The sequence below is a fragment of the Epinephelus lanceolatus genome, chromosome 9, assembly GCF_041903045.1.
Source record: "Epinephelus lanceolatus isolate andai-2023 chromosome 9, ASM4190304v1, whole genome shotgun sequence".
Taxonomy (NCBI): domain Eukaryota; kingdom Metazoa; phylum Chordata; class Actinopteri; order Perciformes; family Serranidae; genus Epinephelus; species Epinephelus lanceolatus.
This window is the reverse complement of record NC_135742.1, coordinates 14,407,436-14,429,928: the sequence shown is the minus strand read 5'-3', so window position 1 is coordinate 14,429,928 and position 22,493 is coordinate 14,407,436. Positions and strand designations below refer to the sequence as shown.

The 22,493-nt window shown below is 40.7% G+C and overlaps 2 protein-coding genes across 2 annotated transcripts; one reads left to right on the top strand and one right to left on the bottom strand.

Moving 5' to 3' along the window:
* Positions 1-1,542: 1,542 nt before the first annotated feature.
* LOC117252604 (cell division cycle protein 20 homolog B-like) lies at positions 1,543-21,310 on the bottom strand. The gene is made up of 13 exons (XM_033619645.2): positions 21,171-21,310; positions 20,774-20,833; positions 12,790-13,012; positions 11,861-11,949; positions 11,329-11,380; positions 11,110-11,226; positions 9,951-10,168; positions 9,703-9,794; positions 9,255-9,483; positions 7,955-8,080; positions 7,748-7,871; positions 6,870-6,963; positions 1,543-1,686 (listed from the first exon to the last, which is right to left on the bottom strand). The coding sequence occupies exons 2-13, from the start codon at positions 20,825-20,827 to the stop codon at positions 1,674-1,676; spliced, it is 1,431 nt and encodes a 476-aa protein (XP_033475536.2). The 5' UTR covers positions 20,828-20,833; positions 21,171-21,310; the 3' UTR covers positions 1,543-1,673.
* gpx8 (glutathione peroxidase 8 (putative)) lies at positions 14,481-18,021 on the top strand. The gene is made up of 3 exons (XM_033619016.2): positions 14,481-14,749; positions 14,911-15,172; positions 17,393-18,021. The coding sequence occupies exons 1-3, from the start codon at positions 14,543-14,545 to the stop codon at positions 17,554-17,556; spliced, it is 633 nt and encodes a 210-aa protein (XP_033474907.1). The 5' UTR covers positions 14,481-14,542; the 3' UTR covers positions 17,557-18,021.
* Positions 21,311-22,493: the final 1,183 nt, after the last annotated feature.

The window sequence follows — 22,493 nt, the reverse complement described above, 5'->3', positions numbered from 1 at the left end:
GTATTGCAGGAATCTAATGTTATTATAGTGGCTATATGGTAGGCTGACCAAACGTCCTCTTTTGCCCGGACATGTCCACTTTTCATGTCCTGTCCGGGGCGTCCGGGAGGGTTTTATAAACTGATGATAATGTCCGGTTTTCCGTGTGTTTGTGTGTGTGTGTGTGTGTGTGTGTGTTAGAGTGCGGCCACATATTTCTGCCGAACCCGAACCGAGCCCGACATTATTTAATGACCAAAGCACTTAGTGTGTGTCACACAGTGGTTACAGGCTATTTAACAGGCCGGGCGTGCTCAGCATAGAGGGAGACCTCCGTGTTTGAGACGGGAGCGGGAGGTCCGACGCTTCTAGCGAGAAGAGATGGAGACATAAAACAAAATAAGATAAAATAGGAAAAACCTGTCTCCCTCTTTTATTTTATTTTCAGCGTTTAATCAAGGTGGAGGTGGGCGGCTGGAGGTCCGAGACTTCCAGCGAGGAGAGAGGTAGAAACAAACAGCCAATGTGTGTCTGTGTGTGTTATGATTAGGTATTGTCACGTAAATAACAGTGCCCAAGCAATAAACAGGACAGACAATAGGATTCTATGTATTTTTACACTACATTTTCACTGAAAGCTGACCGAATCCGACCTGAGCCCGAATACAATTTATATAGCTATAACGGGTCGGCCCGGGTTTGGTCAAAAATGTAGCTCTACATTTTTGACCAAACCCGGCCGACCCGTCGGGTACCGTCGGGCTCGGATCGCCACACTCTAGTGTGTGTATGTGTCCCCTATATCTGAATTTCTGTCTTTGAGAGATATTTTGTAATAAAACTGAATTTTCTATCCATACATATTTCTTTTTAAATATATTAAAATGATAAGGCATCTTTGAGTAAACTGCGAGTATCATTTAAGTAGTCATGGCCGGCCGAGTGTCCTCTTTTTTGGAAATCAAAATATGGTCACCCTACTATATGGAGCCAGGTCAGTAACTTTTTTTTTCTATGCTCTTACTATCTTCTTTTATTCTGATATCTTTTGTATTCCTATGTGTTTTTTAATATTATATTATGTAGTCCAGTAGGCCATGACATTGAATGTTACACAGGAAACCTGAAACTGAAGCAGCCAAATGAAACTCAACCATTATTGATATTTTTATTTACACGTCCTAATGTGACATGCCAAAATGGCTTCTGTGAGAACTACTGTCCCTTTTCTATCAATAATGGTTGACAGGTAAAAGCAGGAAAAAACAAGGTGTCACATACCATCACATAATGAATGGCACCACTGTCTGAATCGTACAGCCAAGAAGCATTACTCACCCTGACAGACAAACATGTGCAGCTCATCACAGTAGCGTGCCAGCAGTTTCTTGTCTTTCTTCAGCATCGCCTCCAAACTTGCACAGCGGCCTACATAGTTTATCTTGTACCAGTCTTCATAGCTCAGCTCCTCCCCGTCCACCCACTTCCAGCCGCTGGACACACTCTGACGCTGCAGGCCAAGCCAAAAGCTCATTTTGCTTGCAGCAGTGGCATTGAGGAGAGTGAAGTATTGCTCTTCTGTGCTCAGGACAGCAAGGTCGACATAATGCTTTCGACAGTACTCCCGGGCTTTGAACCAGGATGTAGGTCTCTGCACCAGGAAGTGGTGGGAGATGGCCTGGCCCACTGCTAAGTCATGGCACACCACTGAGGCAGGGGATATTAAGAGAGGGGAGAATAGTTGAGTTATTAACTGTGTTTCTGGCCTGATTTCATGCCTGTGCACCTGTGCATGCAGCTGAATGGACTTGTGACCACGATCAGTCCTTTAACATTAAGTACTGGCCAACAAATCCAATAGAACTGTTGTTTTTGTTAATTATTTCCCTCATATCATACTTAGGCTACAATAATATTTCATAAAAATACAGTAAAATCTGTAGAAGCATTTAAATCAGAACAATAGGATCGCTCTGCTTTAAGCTATAATAACAAGAAGTTTGGCACGGGCTCTCTCCATCTCCAGTGTGAGTTAAATATTAGTTCTGCTGCAGTTTTTCAACAGGTAAAATAGCTATCACAAAGAGACACAAAACAACAACGAAGATGTAAAACAACCACTAAGAGATTTAAAACAACTATAACGTGACACAAATCTACTCTACAAAGAAAACTACGACTACTACGACAAAAGAGATGCAAAACAACAGCAAAAAGATGCTAAACAAAGAGATGCTAAAAAACTACAAAGAGGCACTAACTGGCCACAAAGAGCTGCAAATCAACCAAAAAAAACATAAAAAACACAACAAAGACACACAAAAAACACAAATGCAAACAAAACAATTACAAAGAGATGCAAAAATGACTACAAACATGCAAAACAAAGATGCAAAACAACTACAAAGATGGAAAACAAACTCTAAGAGATGCAAAACAGCAGAAAGAGACACAAAACAACAACAAAGACATGCCAAACAATAAAGAGATGCAAAATAACCACAAAGACACAAAACGACCACAAAAAAACATAAAAAAAACAACAAAGAGACACAAAAAGCAGAATTACACACAAAACAATTACAAAGAGATGCAAAATGATGACAAGCATGGCTCTAACTTATTAGACATAACAAAATTATATCAAGTGCCAGCTGTTACAATTTGTCATTGTATTTAATAATCTTGTAAAATCCTGTACTAAGTAATTTAAACTACAAACAACTTATAAAATGCAATGTCAAAGTTTGACCAAAGTTACAACAGTTACCCAGAAGAGCCAGTTGCTGCAGAATCTGCGTCTCATAGGCAAACATACAGTAAAATCTTTGCTTTCTCCTGGAGAGAATGTGTTCTGCAAAACATAACACATCCTCTTTCCCTCGCGTCTGCCTTGGGATGTTTATAAAACAGGCTCACACTATGGGGTGATGCAAGAGGTGGAGAAAGTGGGAGTGCCCATTTGTGTGCTCACCTGTTTCAGGAAGTTTTTAACTTCATTACCTCACAATGATTCTTTGATGTCACCACTATATTGTAATTCCATACACACATTTACAACCTGCTTGGGTATCACTAAACTGTTGCACCACTTAAAAAAACTTTCTCATAATAGTGGTAAACATAAAACAGCTTATTGTGTAGTTTGGTGTTTGAATGGGCTCAACAATGAAACTGAACACCAGGAGAAAGGTGATCAGCTTTTATGTGAGGTGCTAAAAATAACGATATGTGGCTCCTCCCTGAAGTCTATTTTAAGCACTGGCAATCTCGAAGTTTCTGTGTACTGTGTAACTTTGACCTTTAATCTTATAATGAATTACTAAAGAACAATCCACAGCCTCTAAAAATACATGAAGAAGAAGAAATATTTAAGGAAAATAAAGTGTGGGTGAGCTTAGCCTCTGCTTTGTTTCCTCAGATGAACACTAGAAAACTGGTTTTAATGTGAAAGAGAAAGTAGGCTATCACAGGCAGCTTAGCCTATATCAGTGGGTAAGGGTCTGAATAATTAACTTATCGGGCCTTTGTGACATTTAAGGTTGTAAACAATAGCAGTAAGGACTCTATGCAATGGAGAACTAGATTTAGAGTTGGACTTAAAAAGGTTTACATTCAGTGTAAAGTGCAAAGCATCAGCACTTACAAACAGCTGTTAAAGATTGACACAGTGTGGCACCACAGCAGCCTGGTGGTTTAGACTTTAAGGCATCAACTAAGGACAAGCCAACATGTTCTCCCTTTCTCTCTTCCCTTGTGTCCTGTCATCACTCCATTTTAAACTCTCTAATAACAGCATAAAACAAACCATTTATTCGTTCAATCATTTTCGTAACTGCTTATCCTGTTAGGGGTCGCAGGGGGCTGGAGCTTATCCCAGCTGACATTGGGAGAGGCAGGGTACACCCTGGACAGGTCACCAGACTATCACAGGGCTGACACATAGAGACAGACAACTATTCACACTCACATTTACACCTACGGACAATTTAAAGTCACCAATTATCCTGCATGTCTTTGGACTGTGGGAGGAAGCTGGAGTACCCGGAGAAAACCCACGCTGACACGGAGAGAACATGCAAACTCTACACAGAGGGGCTCCCCCACCCCGGGGGAAACGAATATATAAAAATACTTAAAGAAACCCCACTGCTCTTAAAAATGTAACACGACTTTATGGCCATGCTAGCTGCTCTATGAGTCTGTACACAGTGGTCAGCATGCTAACATGCCAATGTTTAGCAGGTATAATGTCTCTCATGTTCACCACCTTAGTTTTGCTTTATAGCATTCTAACATTTGCTAATTAGTAGCCTAGTAAACAGAAAGTAAAGCTGAGGCTGATGGGAATGTCAAGTGTAAGTATTTTATCCATCCATTCATTTCTAACTGCTTATCCAAAGCTGGGTCAACGAGGGCAACAGGCTGAGCAAAGCATTACAGATGTCCCTCTACCTGGCAACGCTTTCCAGCTCCTCCTGAGGGACCCCAAGGCGTCCCCAGGCCAGATGAGATATGTAATCCCTTCAGCGTGTTCTGGGTCTACCCCAGGGCCTCCTACTAGTGGGACACCTCTAACAGAAGGCACCCAGGAGGCATCCTGATCAGATGCCGAACCACCTTAACTGACCCCTTTTGATGCAAGGGGGAGCAGCGGCTCTACTCTGAGCTCCCTCTGGATGTCTGAGCTCCTCATCCTATCTCTAAGGCTGAGCCCAGCCACCCCACGAAGGAAACTCATTTCGGCCGCTTGTATCTACAACCTCATTCTTTCAGTCACTACCCAGAGCTCATGACCATAGGTGAGGGTTGGGATGTAGATGGACCAGTAAATCGAAAGCTTTATTAGAACCCTAGATATTGGACAAATTTAAATTTAGACTTGATGGTTACACTAAAGGAAAAATCAATCAATCAAATGCCCCCATTAGAGATACTGCAAAAAGAACCAGCGAGCTTTCACTTACTAGCAATTCAGAAGTAGAAATGATGGATCCAAGAAACGTTTCACCACAGTTTTATAAGTTACTGGCATGTGATTATCTATATATGCCAACAAGATTACAAAACACTCACCAGCCTTGGGGCTACAGACTAGCCAGACTAGACACCGTGCTGTACCTTTTACTGTTACATCTCGGTGTTTTAATTTTGTGTTGTCTACTGTAATAATTCGTTTTCTTAAACGTTTATTTTTTACATCATTAACTCTGCATCTGATCACCAGTCTGTACCCTGATGGAAAGTGTGGTGGTATAGTCTTTGAGAATCACACGTTGGTGGTGACAAACCTCACCTTGCACCAACTCAGCCACACCTCTGTGCCTGTGAACATTTTAACCGAGTGAAGTGTCACCTTCAGCGGGGGTCTTCCTTTATATTTCTTTTTTTCTTTTAATTGTTAAAGGAAGTCTTCACCACAGACACTTTTGCACAAAGTCTTCTGTGAAGTCTGAAGTCTAGTCTGGTCACATATTTGCAGGCGAGACATCTTTCGACACACAAGTCTTTGCCAGGAAGACGTCATTCTGCATCTACTGACATGTTACACAGAAACTTACATAAAATCAAGTAGTGGCAGCCTGGGTACACTGAACTCACCATGGGAACTGGCATTATATCAGGGACATATATGGCAATATTTACTGTGTTACATATCTCAGGAGGTTACAGCATAACATACATGAAACAAAACATTAATTACAAGTTACATGAATAAATAAATAAGCATTAATAAGTCCAATGTGCACATTATTTGTTTCCAAAGTGAGCTTCTTGCAAAATCAAACCTTCTACAACAATGAGAAAACATTCTCCTGAGCCTGAACACAAAGTCTTGCTTCTTTCCACTGGTTATGAAAAACATTTTTGAAATCCTTCTCATTATATGCAGGGCTTTACAGAGTACATTAGCGAATCTTTTTTACAGCTTGCTGTTCAGAAAGCAGCTTAAGTCAAGGTTAAAGTCATGAAGATGATCAAGCTGTTGCTATACTGGCACCTTGGCTTAACAGTCTTCCTGTTAGCATTACATCCCTGCCTCAGCTTTTAAATCATGCCTGAAAACATATTTTTATTATTCCCCTTCTCCTGTCTTTTGCTGTTGATTTTATACATGTGTTAATGGTATTTCAGTTCGGTCAGACAACAGCAGAACATAGTAAGAGTTTGGTGTCTAGACTCCGACCTCATCACTCCCTGCAGATATGTTTACATGAGAAACTTGGGAGTGATGATTAAATGTGCAGGTGGATGCTGGGGTGGAGGTCGAGAGCGAGCAGCAGTAGTGATGCAGGGCAGCAGTGGCATAGACAATGCAAAGGGAGAGCTGGGAAGATTTTGCAGCTCAAAATGGATCGCCAAATTGGGAGGGTGTGACACATGAGTGTCGCTCCCTTTGTACTGAAAAAACACCCTCTGCCTGATGCTTTCAAGGTGCTACAGAAATTAAATAATTATTGTCATTAGCACAATTTTTCACCGATGTCCCCACAGTCTTTTAATGTTGATGCCAGAGTCACTCTGAGCCGTGTGTGACTGGAGGATGAAACTTCTGTTTGTAACTTGAGGTATTTTCTGTACTATTTTCACATGAAAATCCTGTTGTCCCTTTTCAAATCATCAGAAAATAACCTTATTAGCAGTAAAACAAAACTAAAACAAAACAAAAAGGTTCGGTCGCGTCTTGATAAGGCATTTAACCTTTAAATCTTTGCCCACTTTGACTGTGGTTTGTTGCTTCTCATTGTGGTTAGTTCAGAGAAGCAGAGAGGAAATGTGCATTCTCTATGCAGGTGCATTACCAAGAAAATAAGCCACTTGTATGTGAACACGGGTGTTACACAGGTCAAGAGCTTTCACCCACAATGTTCAGTGAAATTGATAATTACGTGTCCCAGATGAGAAACTGCTGGTCAGCTCCAGCAGAGAAAATCTGAGTGCCGTCGGGGTTCAAGGCCAAGTGCAGGACTCGATTAGAATGACCTGAAAATGAAACAACATGATTAAATGTTGATGTTAAATAACTTCTACCCCTTATTAAACAGAGGTGAGTCAATGGTTAATTTCACCACTATGATAGAGTAACAAAGAAGTACTAACTTTGACAAAGATTTCACATCGAGACGTCAAAAACACCGGACCATGATGCTCTCTGTCTAGTTCCACTTACATATTATAATGAGCGCGTCTCATCAAAATACAAAGTTTTGGCAACCTGCCCATTTCAGTGCACTTACTCAACAGTAAATCAGGAAGAAATACAAAAAATAGGACATTACAAATCAAAGTTCTCCTAGCAACCACAACCGCCTAACAGATACTCACTGTCAGAACCACAGAACATATCTTCCCGATCAGAAAGCAGCCGAGATGGACACAAGATCAGACTGACACAACTGCAATCTTTGAATCTTTAAATAAATAACACCGTTACTGAACATTTTTCAACTCATTCACATATTTGAAGTGATCTTTGTAGAATTTTTAAAGGCTGTTTCGCACATGTACGTCTGTCTTTGCCCCCAACAATTCGCAATACCTCAGGAAACTGTGACACACCAAACGTAGTGATGTGTTCAATTCATAGTTTCACATTCACTAGAAGCCCAGGACATGAATGAGTCAGCACAAAATGTGTATTAAATGTCTCAGCAAGGATCCAACTCTCACACTGATGCTGCTGTATTGCTCAGCATATAATCATGCAGTTAATTTATTCCTATGTGCTGAGGGCTGTAGTTGTACATCATATTTTAGCTCCTCTCACCTGTGAGCTGGCAGATGGGGCTGAGGGAGGGTAAGTCCCAGGACCAGCAGTTGACTTGGTGATGAGGAAGGCCGTGACCTGTGACCAGATATCTCTTCCTCTCAGTCCATCTCAGAGAACAGATCTGCAATAGGAGTCATTACGAATAGTCTGCTTGATTTTTATACACAGTAGAAATATCTCTGCCAAACTTTGAGCCTTAAGCACCTGTGAGTGTGTGTTGGCAGAGGTCACACAAGTCCCCAAATCTGAGTCCCAGATTCTCAGTTCTCCATCTTTCCATCCACCTCCTGTGGCGATTATCTTTCTCTGCCATGGACACCATCCCATTGCCTAAAAACACAAACACAATGGACACAAAAGCACACAATGGTCAGCGGATTGTGTGGTGGTTTAAGCAGACCGCCCAGTGAATAGCTGCGGGATCAGCTAACAGTATTATTAAAACCTCTGTAGAATAACAACAGCTAGGCTAAATCTTTCACTATACCAACCAGTGAAGTGACGCTCATGTTTGCACAAGCTACGACTAGTCATCATCAAGCCATACACCAGAACATACAATTGTTTGCAACATATGACTAAGGGGGCCCTACTCAATGGTTGATGAGGTGGGTGTACTGCTACGTAGATAGGTAGGTTACCGATGAGGAAGTAGGCATACTCTCCTTTATATTACAATGGCTTTATAGCTGATCGGTGGGTTTACTGTAACTGGATAGAAAAACAATTGGGTATACCCTGTAAACCTGAGTATACCCTCCACTACACCACTGGCCCTACTGCGTGGACTTAGCATGTTCTTCCTGTTGGGTTCTCTGGCTTTCTCCCACAGGACAAACACATGCAGGTTAGGTGCTGACACACCAGGCCAACGTCCATGAGCGTCTGTCACCCTAGTTTTTGCGGTGTGTCCCGCACCGTTGGCACTAGTCGGACCCCTGTCGGCGGCTTTTCGGCCGATTGAGCATGTTGAATTGGCGGCGGAGCTTGTCGGTGAGAGAAATCACTCTGATTGGCTGTTCAGGTTTTATTTCCTCGCCCCTGTAGCGAGTGGATCTGCCTGTAGTGAAACCGGGGCTAACCGGTGCTTCCTCCTCAGGCTCCGCTTCACTCTGCTGCCCTTAATTGGTGACGCTAGGTGCGAATGTCAGCATGAAAGGTTGTCTGTCTGTCAGTCCTGTGATAGTCTGGCAACCTGTCCAGGGTGTACCTCAGCTAGGATCGGCTCCAGCCCACCCCCAACCCTGAATAGGATAAGCTGCTACAGAAAATAGATGGATGGATGTATTAAGCTATGGACGTAGCCCCTGTGACGTCACCCATTGGTTTGTGAACTCCTGTTTTAAAGCCTTGAGTCTGACATTTTGACCGTGGCCATCTTGGATTTTTGGAGACAGAAGTTACCTGAAGATACCATATTTGAATGGATTTAGTAGCTGAGTTATATAAATGATTACTTCATGAATTACTTCATGATTTCATGGAGTATACACTATACACTGACCTTAACAGCACTGGGCTGTTTCATGACAGTGATTGGCTGACGTGACCTTGTGAGCCCTGCGATGTCACTATCCCATACACAGAGGAGGCCTTCTGTGGAGCCACTGGCGAGCCAGTTGTCTCCTGGTGACCACTGAAGGCTGCAGATTGCCTCCTTCTGGACAGCTGTGCCCACCAGAGCTGTTTGAGCCCGAGGGTCAAGGTGGTGGATAAGTCCGAGAACAGAGCCACTGTAAGATGGTGGAAATTATCATTACCCTCAATGAGTACTATACACTTCATATTCATACTAATGTGGTGCTGTTTTTACCCCAGCTATATTTCCTTTTGCTAAAGCATTAAACCAGTATAGATCTGTAGATGTTATTCCTGCTTTCACGAAGTTTACAGAGTTAAGTATGATATTGAAATTCTTTATAACTCTCATTTTGTGTTATGGGAACACAAACCTGCTGAGTAACTGCTGCTTCCAGGAAAGCGCTCCGACCACAGACATGTGTGGCGGCAGACATCTCATATTCTGGTGTTCAACATCCCACAGCTACAAAGTCAAAAAGAGAGACACACCACAAACAGTCATCCTGCTGATTCAACTAGGTGTTACCCTTCCCCTCACACAGGCCCCCCATACCACAGCCTGTATGAATCAGTTTCCACCCTCTTTGTTCTCATTTACTTTAAGCTGCAGAGCATTTACCTGTATCTCCCCTCGCCTGGTCCCAACGCAGAGAGTTCTGCCGTCTCTGCTCCAGCTCAGACACGAGATGGACTGAGTCTGATGGTGTGCTCGTGCGGGTTGTGGACTCGAGTGCAAATATCCCACCAAAGCACCAGTTTCTGAATTCCAGAGGTAAACAGAAGAGCCCAGTGCTAATGCAACCATACCATTACAACTGCAGTCGAGAAGGTTAGTGTCTGAATGGGGAGAGATGGAAGAGAGAGAGAGAGAGAGAAGGGCTACAGAGGCAAAGCTGAGCCAAGTACTGACAACACAATGAGACTTTACAGAATAATAGAAGCATGCTCTGCCACATATGATGTGTTTATTAATCAAAACAACAGTCTGAGATGTTTGTTTTCTTTCAACAGCGGGGTCATGTGACCTTATGAAGTCAGAAAAAAATAGTGGGACCTTCTGGATGATTCCTTAAAGCTTAGTACAGAAGACACCAACACACACCCCACCACCATCAGTTAATTTTTCCCAAAAACTAAAGGTAAAGTCTCTTAATTTTTTTCCTTTTCTTTTTTCAGTGCATATATATATAATGTTTATTCAGGTAATGGTTTCATTATATTTTTATTTCCCAACATGCAGCTCTAAATCCTGTTTCAAAGCCTTCTTCACAGTGACACTAATACATTTCTGCTTGTGGCTTTATTTTTTTATTGTTTAATCGGCCTAAGAGTAGTCAAATTTGTCAGTCAAAGTCAGTTAAAAAAATATTGAAATAAGCTCATAAAATATCCATCCAATATAAAGTTTTAGAATTTAAACTTTCCCTTAAGTGCCTAAACCCACAAATTCATAAAAAAATACAGAGGACTTGTAATCAAGCAATTTCCTCCTGTTTAAAAAGTGTGTGCTAGAAACAGTGTCCAGCTGTTTTAGAACATTTTCAAGTATTTTAGTAACATGAAAACTCTGGGCTTCAGGCTGAGTTTCACAGAAAGGATGGATAGAGCGAAAAGTATTGAGAGTCAGTCTTGGTTGAGATTTGTTGACCAAAAGAAAAAAATGCAAAAAAACCAACAATAAGAAACCCAGAATAACACCAGCCTTGCCCGTTCAAACACAGACGCAGAAAAAGAACATAGACTCAGTTTTCTTTTGCAGGATTTTTATCTTCTCTTACAGTAGTCGTCCAGCAGCGACGGTACTGCCAGCTTCACCACTGACTTTCCCTGCAGACTCACAGAAGCTTCTTCCAGAACAGCAAACGGCTGCAAAGCATGTCTTCTCTCATCAGAGCCTGCAATGGAAAAATATTACATAAAACACAGTTACACAAAACATGAAAACAAAACATAAAGCACTGTAAGAATGTAGTAAAGGAGAAACATTCATGCTGTACCAGCCTGCTGACCATTTCCAGGTTCCTGAGCTGCAGCTCTCCACACCCACCCCTGCAATAAAAATGTTCTCTTAAGATTTAGTCTTTATATGATGTTTATATTCATTTTTCAAACACATCTTTTTCTGACAGAGTCATGCCATGTTTCATGTACAGTATTTTGCTGGTGTTATCTCTATTCTAGCTGAACTGTACATGTGGGTATAACTGGGTTATGTTTTGTACCTGGTCTTGTTGAACACTTTTCAACATTATCACTGATATGATCATGTAATAAAGACAGCCTGCACCAGGAAGTGTAAAACCTACTATAAAACCTATAATGTTGATTTGTCTATGTACTATGTTGTATGCTTTATTTCTATGGCTGCAGTATGGGTGCAGGGCCCAAGATGAATTTACCTCTCTGTAGGGCAACAAAGCTAATCTTGATCTTGATACTGAAACGTCTTTTGTTTTAGTGCAGAAAAACAAAACAAAACAAACAAAAAAAAAAAAATCAGTGGCACAGATACAAGTTCCTTAAACAAACCTGTTCTGGGGCATTTCCTGAGGCAGTGAAGGTATGTGGTGTGTTTGGTGGTGTGATGGCCTCACAGCGGGACGCTCCTCCCACCAACACTAGAAGAAGAGATGATATCTCAGAAAACATGACATCACAAAACAGTGCTGTGATGAATCCACACAGTGAGACAGCTGCACATAATGCTGACGATCACAAAGAGTGGATGCATGAGGGTTTGTAGCCCTGATATTACCTACAGTTGTTCTGTAATGGAGTATATGTAGTAATTAAATGTATTCTAACAACAAAACAAAATTAAATCTGACATTTTGACTGATAACAGATTCAATGTTGGCACCATTTTAGGAGATTAAACAGATTCTGCTGGTGATTTATCAGCCTGTTTTCATTTATTCTAATAAAAACTGATATTGTTTTAACAATCAGCCATGAAATACGGTGTCATACTGTAAGACCAACATATTGAGGCATGGTATTTACAGCTGCTTGCTCAGCTGTGACATGCAACACTGACCCCTTGGGTGTAACATCTGAAGCATGCTGTCAATATATTGACATGTAAATTACACAAGCATTTTGTAGCATTATTGCAGTGTTTTATATCAATCATAAAAACAATGAAGCCTATACCCTGTAAAAAGCCATTTTCATCCTCTAACATAGCCTATAGGTGGAACTTAAGGCAGTCGGTTTATTGAGGCCTACAGTAGGATTGTGGCAAAGACCAAAACATTTTTTAAATTAAGTGATTAAAACTTTAAAATCATGTTTGCGTGCAGGCCTGTATTTCTCAAAAATAGCAAAGTCATTTAAAGAAAGTTTGGGCAATTCCCCTCCAATAACTGTCTTCGATGGTGTGTGTGGTGGGTGTTTGATGAATATCACAGACAGGCAGGTCTTCATTCTTCAATGAGGTGGTGTGATGTTTTAAATACCTTGACTGTGTCCATTCAGGACTTTCTGTGCTGTCTCATGGTGTCTCGGTGGAGAATCCAGCTCCAGCCTCTGACAGACTGTATCAAACTCAAAGCTGGGCTCATGCTGCCGCCCAGTGGCCACAGGTGTACTGGCTGCAGGACCATCTCTATCACTGCTGCTCCGCCGGATGATCCTCCTCCTGAACCGCTTGTAGGAGGCGTAGTGGGCGTTGTTTTGTGCCTGAGGAGACAGAAAGCAAAAAAGAAAATTTTTTGTCATTCTGAATATATACTACTTTTTCTTTATTTTCATTTATTCATTTATTTATCTGTTAATATTAGGCTGGTGTGGACAGTTTGAGTGCACATTGGCTGCTGTTAATGTACCTATGATGCCTGATCTTCTCCCAACTTTACCCCCCACCCCACGGGCCCCCAATCCAACCACACTGCCTGCACTGTCTATATTTATGCCCCTGATGGCCTTTAATGCTGATCAAACATACTTTCTCACTCCATATTTCAAAAACACAACAGCAAACATGTTCAACATTTATCTTAGAAATTATACTCAAGGTAAAAAGGGTTTAACATCATCCAGAAAATACTACGTGTTCATCTGAATTACTCCTCTGTGCTCTGAAGCATTGGCGCTTGAAGACATAGAAGGCTACACAACAGGGAGGAGCTGCAGGGCTCAGGCTTTGAAACATGAAATCTTCATACAAACACAACAATGTCAGAGCCAGGATGAATCTTTAAATTTTAAAGACTTAAAAAACTTTTAAAAATATTTTTGTTGTTGTTAAAACGGGCTCAATGTACTGTTTAGTTTCACTTCAGTACTATAAATAAAAGTTTAAATGGCTAAATTTGGATTTATAAATAATTTCTTTCTTTAAATTCTTTGAGTTTTTATTAATGTAACTGTAGATACCAAAGTGCAGATTTTCCCAGTAAACAGGCCAAGGCTCTCGCAATGCAAACTCCAAATCAGGGATGTCAAACATACAGCCCAGGGGCCAGAACTGGCCCGCCAAAGGGTCCAATCTGGCCCACGAGATGACCTGAGGAGAGTTTTCAGGAACAGTGTGAACGGTGAGTAGATACTTAATGTGAAATGACCACAATACAGCTCTCTGAAATAACAATGAATACACTACTGTGGTCATATCTAAAGATATTGAACACTGTGCAAAAACATGTCAACCAGCAGCTTCAGTACAAAAGTATCTGTATCAGACTTCTATCTTAAAACAGTATGGGTGGAATACTGCTGTTGAGGCACTGACAAGACTTCAGATTGTAAATGGTTTGTAAGGCAGGGGATGATTTAACGTGCTTCTTCAATAGTTTCAGCTTTAATGGAAAAGTATGAAAAAAGTCACATGTAATGACAGTGAGTGGTAGACTGAGTGAATGTGAAAAAAATGAGACATACTGTTGAATTTGCACATAATGTTTCTGGGGATATTGCAGGCTGTTCATCATTTGTTTTGTAAATGGATGGACGTTTTCAGAATGAACTTCTTCACACTCAAAAGGGGTATTACGCAGTGGTTTTACTGGTCCAAACTGGGCTGCATGTGGCCCCTGAACTGAAATGAGTTTGACACCCCTGCTCTAAATGTTCTCCTTGTCTCAAAGGAAGTAGCACCAGGCTTCCTGTCATAATGTTCCCTAACTTTACTGAGCTGTTTTCCACTGATCCGCCCAGAAACTTCCTCCAGGAGCCCCTGCTCCGTCCTCAGCTCCTTCTTCCCCCTCCAAGATGGAGGCCTTAGGGGGCTACCCTACCAAGTCCTCCAACCCTAAAGCGAAGAAGTTAGGGGTGCTGCTGAGCATGACAGTGGGTGTCGGGTGTTTGTTCCTCCTGCAGACTCAGCTGCTGAAGCCCAGAAAGCCAACAGATTTTTATTCTTTCGAGGCGAAAGACGCGAAGGGGAGGACGGTGTCTCTGGAGAAGTACCGAGGAAAAGTAAGTCCACATCATCACCAGTCCTGTCAGCATGAGGAGAAATCTGTGCAAACTCTGTCCAGCTTATCCACAGTCAGCTGACTTTGTGTTTTAATGCATGAGACGTTTTTATTGTAGTATTTTAGAAGTAATCACACCCTGTGTTTCCCTCTCCTGTGCAGGCGTCTTTGGTTGTAAACGTGGCGAGTCACAGCGAGCAGACGGAGGCGAACTACTTGTCTCTGCAGGAGCTGCACCGGGAGCTGGGCACCTCTCACTTCAACGTCCTGGCCTTCCCCTGCGGTCAGTTCGGGGACACGGAGACAGGGACCAGCCGGGACATCGAGGCTTTCGCCAAGTCTACCTATGGCGTCACCTTCCCCTTCTTCAGCAGAATCAAAATAATGGGCTCAGAGGCTGACCCTGCCTTCAAGTTCCTCACAGGTCAGCACCTAACCACCCCTGTCTGATGTGCACCATGGCGCACTAAGAGCACAAAAACATGCAGGGAAAGTACCCCAGCCCTGTGATCAGTCTGTATTTGCATTACTTTTGTGATAAAATTATGGCTGAGTGATTTATGGCTTTCTGACAGGAAGTACACTCTGGACCTAACATTCACTGCACCACACTTTTCTACAGGGCCGCAGCTAAAGATCAATTTTAAGATCAAGTAATCCGTCAAATTTCAAATCAGTTCACTATCTAATCTTTATTAGAGGCCAATCTCTGCATATAAAGCACAGATGCCAAGTTTTCTTTTCTTACTTAGCCTATATTATTCAGTTTATAATGAAAAAGTCTTTGCATACAAAATATATAATTATGCTTCCTCAGAAGCAAAATGAAAAGGTTCAACTTATATTTATAGACATGCATCTGGAAGAACATTTGGAGAACATAGTCTGTGAACTCCTAATGTAATTGAAATGGAAAATCTGGTATTTATTAATGCCTGCCTTGGTTTAAATTTGGGTTTATACCTGTTAGTGATTCTGAAGTACCTACTTATGGTGTGACATCTTAATGTTGCACCTTACAGCTCTGCAGAAATAATCAATTTTTGATAATAGTGGTAAAGTGACTTCAGAAATGTAAAGTTTAAGAGTTTTCTATCCTTCTGTCTGAACTGTGGTCATATTAAGTGTGAATGTTAGTGTCATGACACTAGGGTTGCAACAGTATGAGATTTTCAGGGTATGATAACCATCTCAGAAAATATCAAGGTTTTATTGTATCATGGAATATGATACAATAAAGTTATATAATTAACATTATCAGTTACAATGACCGTTAAAGGAATAAAAAGAGATGTTTTTTGGTTGAACAAATGCTTTATTATCACTGAAACTTGAAAACATTTTTTAAAGATGGAAGTAAAATGTGTGACAGGTTGTTGAGAAGGAATGGAGCATGCGCAGGTAAGATTCTCTGCCCAGTTCCACTTTTTTCAATGCCATATAAGCAAATGTACACAGTCTGTTAACCATCAATTTCCATACCACTATGAACCGTGAAACCAGCATACTGCTGCAACCCTAGATGATACATAACATCATTTGTCAGACAGTTTATATTGTAGTCAATATTTTTGCATCAATGTGATGAGCTATCTTGATTTTCCGCTGTGTTAAATTTTCAGGAACACCTGGTCATGTCATCAAAATACTTTCCCAGTACTAGTTAAAAGTACTATATCTCGACAGACTGTAAATTGATATATATATTACCTATGTCAATCACTGTCATTAAAGAAATCCAAAAGGGCAATTATTTATTATGCAGAGTTACAAGTCATAACTAAACAATGACATCACCTGCTATGAGGTTCAGGTTTGATTTTATATGATATTTTTGCAACCGCCTAAAAATGCAACTGAGTCAGTTAGACAACACCACGAGATAAGTCTGGCTATACGACACTAGGCAGACGTAAGAATGGAAAAATAATCGTTATTTACAAGTTGATTCATAAGAAGCTCTGGACGTGAGGACAAGCAGAGCATTGTCAGTGAATTCAGGTTGTAGGATGCTCCATCAATGCTACGTTTTGCAACTTTTATTAAAACGTTTTTTGTCATAGTTGCTGAAACTGTCATTATATTGTGAAAGCAGTACATGAGACAGAAAGGCTGTGTCCCTTCTCCTCCTGCTGCGTCTAATGCCGTTTGTTAGAATTCACTATGGCAAACAGAAAACAACCAATTGGAGTCTTTGAAGCAGCTGTCAACTGTGTCAATCACTGTTCACGTACAGTCAAACTCTTTAGGCAGGGCTAATCAAATATATATCAAGATATTTTAGTGTACTGTTTAGCTGTAAAAGGGGAAACTTTATGACTTGGCTGCCATGCTGGAAATGGTCGATCAAAGTACTACCGGCAATGGCTGGGCCACCTTTCATTTTTTTCAGCTCAACAGTACACTTAAGTGTTTCTGAAAATATTTGAGAGAAATAAACAATGCAGTAACATGATAGCTGTGTTAATAAAGACCCCTCAGCTTTGATTGGTTGTTAATGTTCATGTGCAGTAAAGCCGTTAGAAATGCTAGAAGGCAAAAGAGTAGGCTGTATGACAGTGTCAACAAATATAGCATCATATTTCTTTTAATAAAAGTTACCAACTTAGCTTTAATGAGTGCATGCTAATATGTTGTGTTTCAGATTCTGTGCAGAAGATTCCCAAGTGGAACTTCTGGAAGTTTCTGGTGAACCCAGAGGGGAAAGTGGTGCGGTTCTGGCGAGCAGACGAGCCCATGCAGAGCGTTCGACAAGAGGTCACAGCGTTGGTGCGAGAAATCATCCTGAAGAAACGGGTGGAGCTATGATGGAGATGGATGCTGGACACATCTGTGTGTGGTGTGTCGGTTTTTCCTGTGCTTTGACAGCAAGGAATGACTGAACTCTGAGCTGCTGCAGTGAGTGTGGTTGGGTGACGTCTCCAGAAACAAGCAGGATGAGAAGATTCACTTTTAGTCATTCAAGACGAGTCAGAGTGTGTGTGTTTGTCTGTCTGTGTGTGTGTGGGGACCATCCTGTGGTTAACAGCAACAATCATAATGAACATTCCTGATAATGACCACTGCTGCAGCTCAAGGATTGTTTAGCCATTGCAGTGTTGGATTTTTACAGATGTACAGTTTGGCTTAGTCTGTATCTTGTACCATCTCGTTCTGATGTTTTCATTAAATCGATTTCTTTTGGTGAAGCATTTTTAGCCCATTTTGACTAATTTGAGCCCTTCAAATTGTGAAACATCCATTCAACAATAAAATAATTTCATAATAATTTGATTTAGCGAATGAGTTCAGGATCTTTTGTCCCAATCATGTTTTTAAAATCAAGAAAAATAGAGTTGTTTCAATACCGATACCAGAATCGGAAAGGCCTCCGACACTGCTTAAAAGGCTGGATCGGGTACTGGTGAGTACTAAGCACCGATCCAATACCACGTAATTTATTCATAAATTTTAAAGTAGTTTCACACCCAGATAAAATGACAGTTTTCCCAGATATCAGTTCTTCCTTACAGCTTTAAAACATACACAGTAAGTTGCACTGTGTCGCAACTGGCAACTATTGTTTAGAGTGGTGTAGAAGAACTGACCCTTGGCTAAATCCTGCCCCTGGATGCAGACTGACCAATCATAATGTAGCATCGGACCGGCTCAGACCAGGGTCTGACAACAACACAGCTGTGCTCCATTGACTCTAATGCAATAGTTTCAGATTTTCTTCATTTTCAGGCTGGTTTTGTGGATTTGGAGCTAAATGTTGTGCCTGGGGCACGTCGTGTATTAATGATACTCGTTACCTGGAGAGGTTGGAAAAAGATACACGTTTCTTCCCTGTTCCAAAACCAAAATCAAACCCTGAAAAGTGTAGGGTTAGCTAGCTAGCTACTGAAGATATAGCCTACTGAATGTATACACATGCTGCTTTTGCTTTTTAATAATTATAACAGTGAAACAAAGACCGACCCTGCTGTACAGGAACCAGTGAAGGGAAGCAGGGAAACTTTGCTGAAATTCAACCAGCTGTGTCATCACATTGTGAGCAGATGAACGTTGTTTGACTTCCCCCGGAGATCCCAGACGGTCCGACGGCAGAGGTCCAACTGCAGGTGGTGGCACTGGGGCGAAGCCAAACAGCGTTCATCTGCACACACTGTGATGCCACACAGCTGGTTCAATATCAGCGAAGTTTCTCTTTATATTCATTGTCTTATGTGGTGATCAGCAGTGATGTGGTGGTTCACTTTTACACTGTGATCTGTAGCCTATAGTTCGGCTTTAGCTTCTAACTATCTTTGTCTTTTTAAGCTGTTGTTGCTGCTGAGTCAGTTTGACATCCTGGATATATCCTTCAAACACAGACTGGAGACCCCTCTGTCTGCTTCTCTCTGGAATCACTGTTTCATTTCTCCAAAAACAAAGATTTCTGGAAAGTCCCACCAGTAAAAAGGCAATATGTACAGAATGCAAGCTAGCTCCAGTTAAAATTGTATCTTTTTGAACACAGTGGTATCGGATCAGTACTCGATATTGGCCAATACGAAAGTTCAGGTATTGGAAACGGTATCAGGAGGGAAAAAATAGTACTGGAACATCTCTGAGGCAAAATGTTGATAACTAATTTGAGTCTGTATTTGACATGAAGTTAATTTGTTAACTTAGGTTCAGGAGCAGGGCCACACCTCAACCACACCTCTGATTACCTGCCAAGCCTACTTATACCTGGTCAACCCATCCTGCTGTTTCTCTCCCATTCCCTTCCCTTCATCGATCATCCTCCACACCTTAACCCAACCCCATCCTTTCCTCTGCTTATCCCTACCCACATTCCTTCATCCTCTCTTCCCTTCTCCCCTTCTCCCCTCATCTCTTCTTATCCAATCTGGTGCATACCTCTCCCATGTCTCATTCTAGGTACTGTCTGGGGGCCTGTAATCAGCTCAGGTGGAAAAACGCCAGAGACAGAACCCCCCACACTGAGTCTCCCTCTGCCTGATCTGCAGTACATTCTCCCAGACCAGCCTAACCAAAGACATCCCTCTTCCATCTTCACCCCGCACTTACATCCATTCATACAACTAAACCTTTAAACAACAAAGTGTATAGAATGCTGATGCCAAGATGCAAGTAGTGCAACACAAATGCATTTTGGTGCTAATATTCTATTTTTGATTTTGATATTTGACAGTTAACAACATTAATTTCAACGTCTTTGCTCGCCTCTCAGTCTGAATATTTTGAAAATGGATGAATGATTGCAAAAAAACAGGAGTTCTGAAACCCAACGTGCTGTTTCTGGCTTACTGGCGTGGACTTGAATGGACAGTTGGAGGGCAGCAGCAGGTAAGCTGGCACACACAGAATCCACCAGCTAACAAGACACTGCCTACCAGCCACCCACAATAAGAGAGCTGAAAAACAACCTGTAACACTGGGAGATATTCTACATTTTTCAGCCTCTACTTCAGAATGAAGTTTGTCCTCTCCTGTGCAAAGTTTTTAAATATCTCAGAATCCTGTAGTATCTTCTGATCCACCAACATCATCTAAATGTGCATGAGTCTGAGCATCCCGGGAATAAATGTATAGTCAAATGTGGCTGTTAAGGTAGCAGAGCAGTGTGAGCTGGCAACAGAACCATCAGCTAACATTACACTGCCTCCCAACCAGCCACAACTCATCGTCATCGTAAATGCAAATGAATGGATTTGACTGTTAAATTGGTGTTGAGCTGAATATTTTTCATTGTGCTGAATGTAGAACTTAATTTTTTGTCATTCATTCCTCTCCCGACTTTATTCAACTGCTGACTTTTTATTTAACATGTGAATCAAGTTACGTGGCTGGAGTCAGCGGGCTGTCTGAGGTCAGTGGGTAGCAGCAGTGAGGAGTGCAGCTGACAGCTGTAAATCAGATAGCACAGCCAGCAGCAGGACACTGCCACACTGTCACCACCAGCTCAGAGGATGCAGCCAGTACAGTTAGGTACAGATGGTTTTAATGCAGGTTTTCCCTTTATTTCCCCTCTTACCTTGAAGGGGCAGCATCTTCTCTTTCCTACAAAGTCTCTCAGCATTCTCCTCATATTGTCCTGGTGATGAAAACAAACAGACTTTAGTCAAGGTGATGCTCATAATCAATTAAAACAACTTCCTTATAGACTGGAATCTCTATTTTCAAATGATTATTCAGAAAGTTGGGGATTGTTGTATTAATGTTATGATAAATCACAATAAATAGCTGTATTTTGATCAAAATCTAACTGTAAAATAAATTACATTCAGCCACTTATTGCAGTAGGTGTTGTATCAAAGAGACACAGCCATGTGTTTAGAGTTTGGTTGCCTGGAAGCAGCAGCAACAGGTCATATGTGATAAGGAAACACCCAACACGCTACTTTCAATATTATTATATATGAATTACTCACCTAGTCATTTGAATCACCACCTGTTAGTTTCATGTTCAGTTTCCATCACTTCTCTTCCCTCTCCACCGATCTGAGGACCCGCTCATGCCCGGTGCACCTGTTGTCTGTCTCCCCTGGCCGGGCTCCGCTCCTAAATACTGTCCCCCGGCGGACGGTGGAGCGGGAAGCACCGTCCTCTGCTCTGCGATTGGCCGGTAGGTCTGAGGGTTTTTTTTAAATTAAGTGTTTTTGTTGAGGGATTCCCTGTTTCCCTCCGCGTCCCGGTTTCTACTGGAAACAAATAACGCATTAAAAAAAAGAGCAACGCGGTAATGTTGTAAAGGTGGAGGCGGCAACATGTTATCAGTTAATGACCCTGACAAGGACAGACTTTTATTTCTTTAGTGTCCAAACACAATCCATCAGTTAACTGTCAGACTCAGCCTCGTTTGGCTAAGGAAAATACTATTTTAATTAAGATTAAGATGATGATTAGACAGCCATATTGTTAATAGAAAAGACGAAGAGGGTATGTGGCCATTTAAAGCAAGGAATCGTGTTAAAACATTTAAAATAAATTAAGAATCAATATACGCTAACGGTGAATCCTATTATTGTTTTTTTTTGTCAGATTATTGCCTACATGATGTAAACATATAAATAAAGAACATAAATATAGCCCTTCTAGCAGTTACAGGTTCCAGTTTATCCAAAAATAGGTCGTAATTTTAATTTTATTTTAATTGGTAATTAGAATATTTAAATCAACAACTAAACTGTGGGAAAAACAATCTAATAACATGAAAGATTTTTGAGTGTATGATTTTTTTTTTAAAATATATTTTATTTATTGAGAATAATATTTTAATAAACAACTACATTGAAATTAACATTGAAATAAAATGGAAGATTATAGGTTAAAGCAAAAATAGTTTTATTTGTAAAGTAAATATTTTTATTAAACAACTAAACTGAAGCAAAAAATCATGAAAGATTTTGGAGTTTATGCAAAATATATAGGCTATTTTAAATATTTTATTCATTAAGTATTATATTTTAAAAAACAACTACACTGAAATTAAAATTTAGATAAATTGAAAGATTCAATGGTTCATGCAAAATATTTTATTTATTAAGTAAAATATTTTGATAACAAACTACACTGAAACAAATAATAATACTAATAATGATAATGTGAAAGATTTTGGAGTGTGTGCAAAATATATATTTTAATATTTTATTTATTAAGTATAACATTTTAATAAACAACGACATTGAAATTAAGATTTAAATAAATTGAAAGATTCTATGGTTTATGCAAAATATTTTATTTTATTTGTTAAG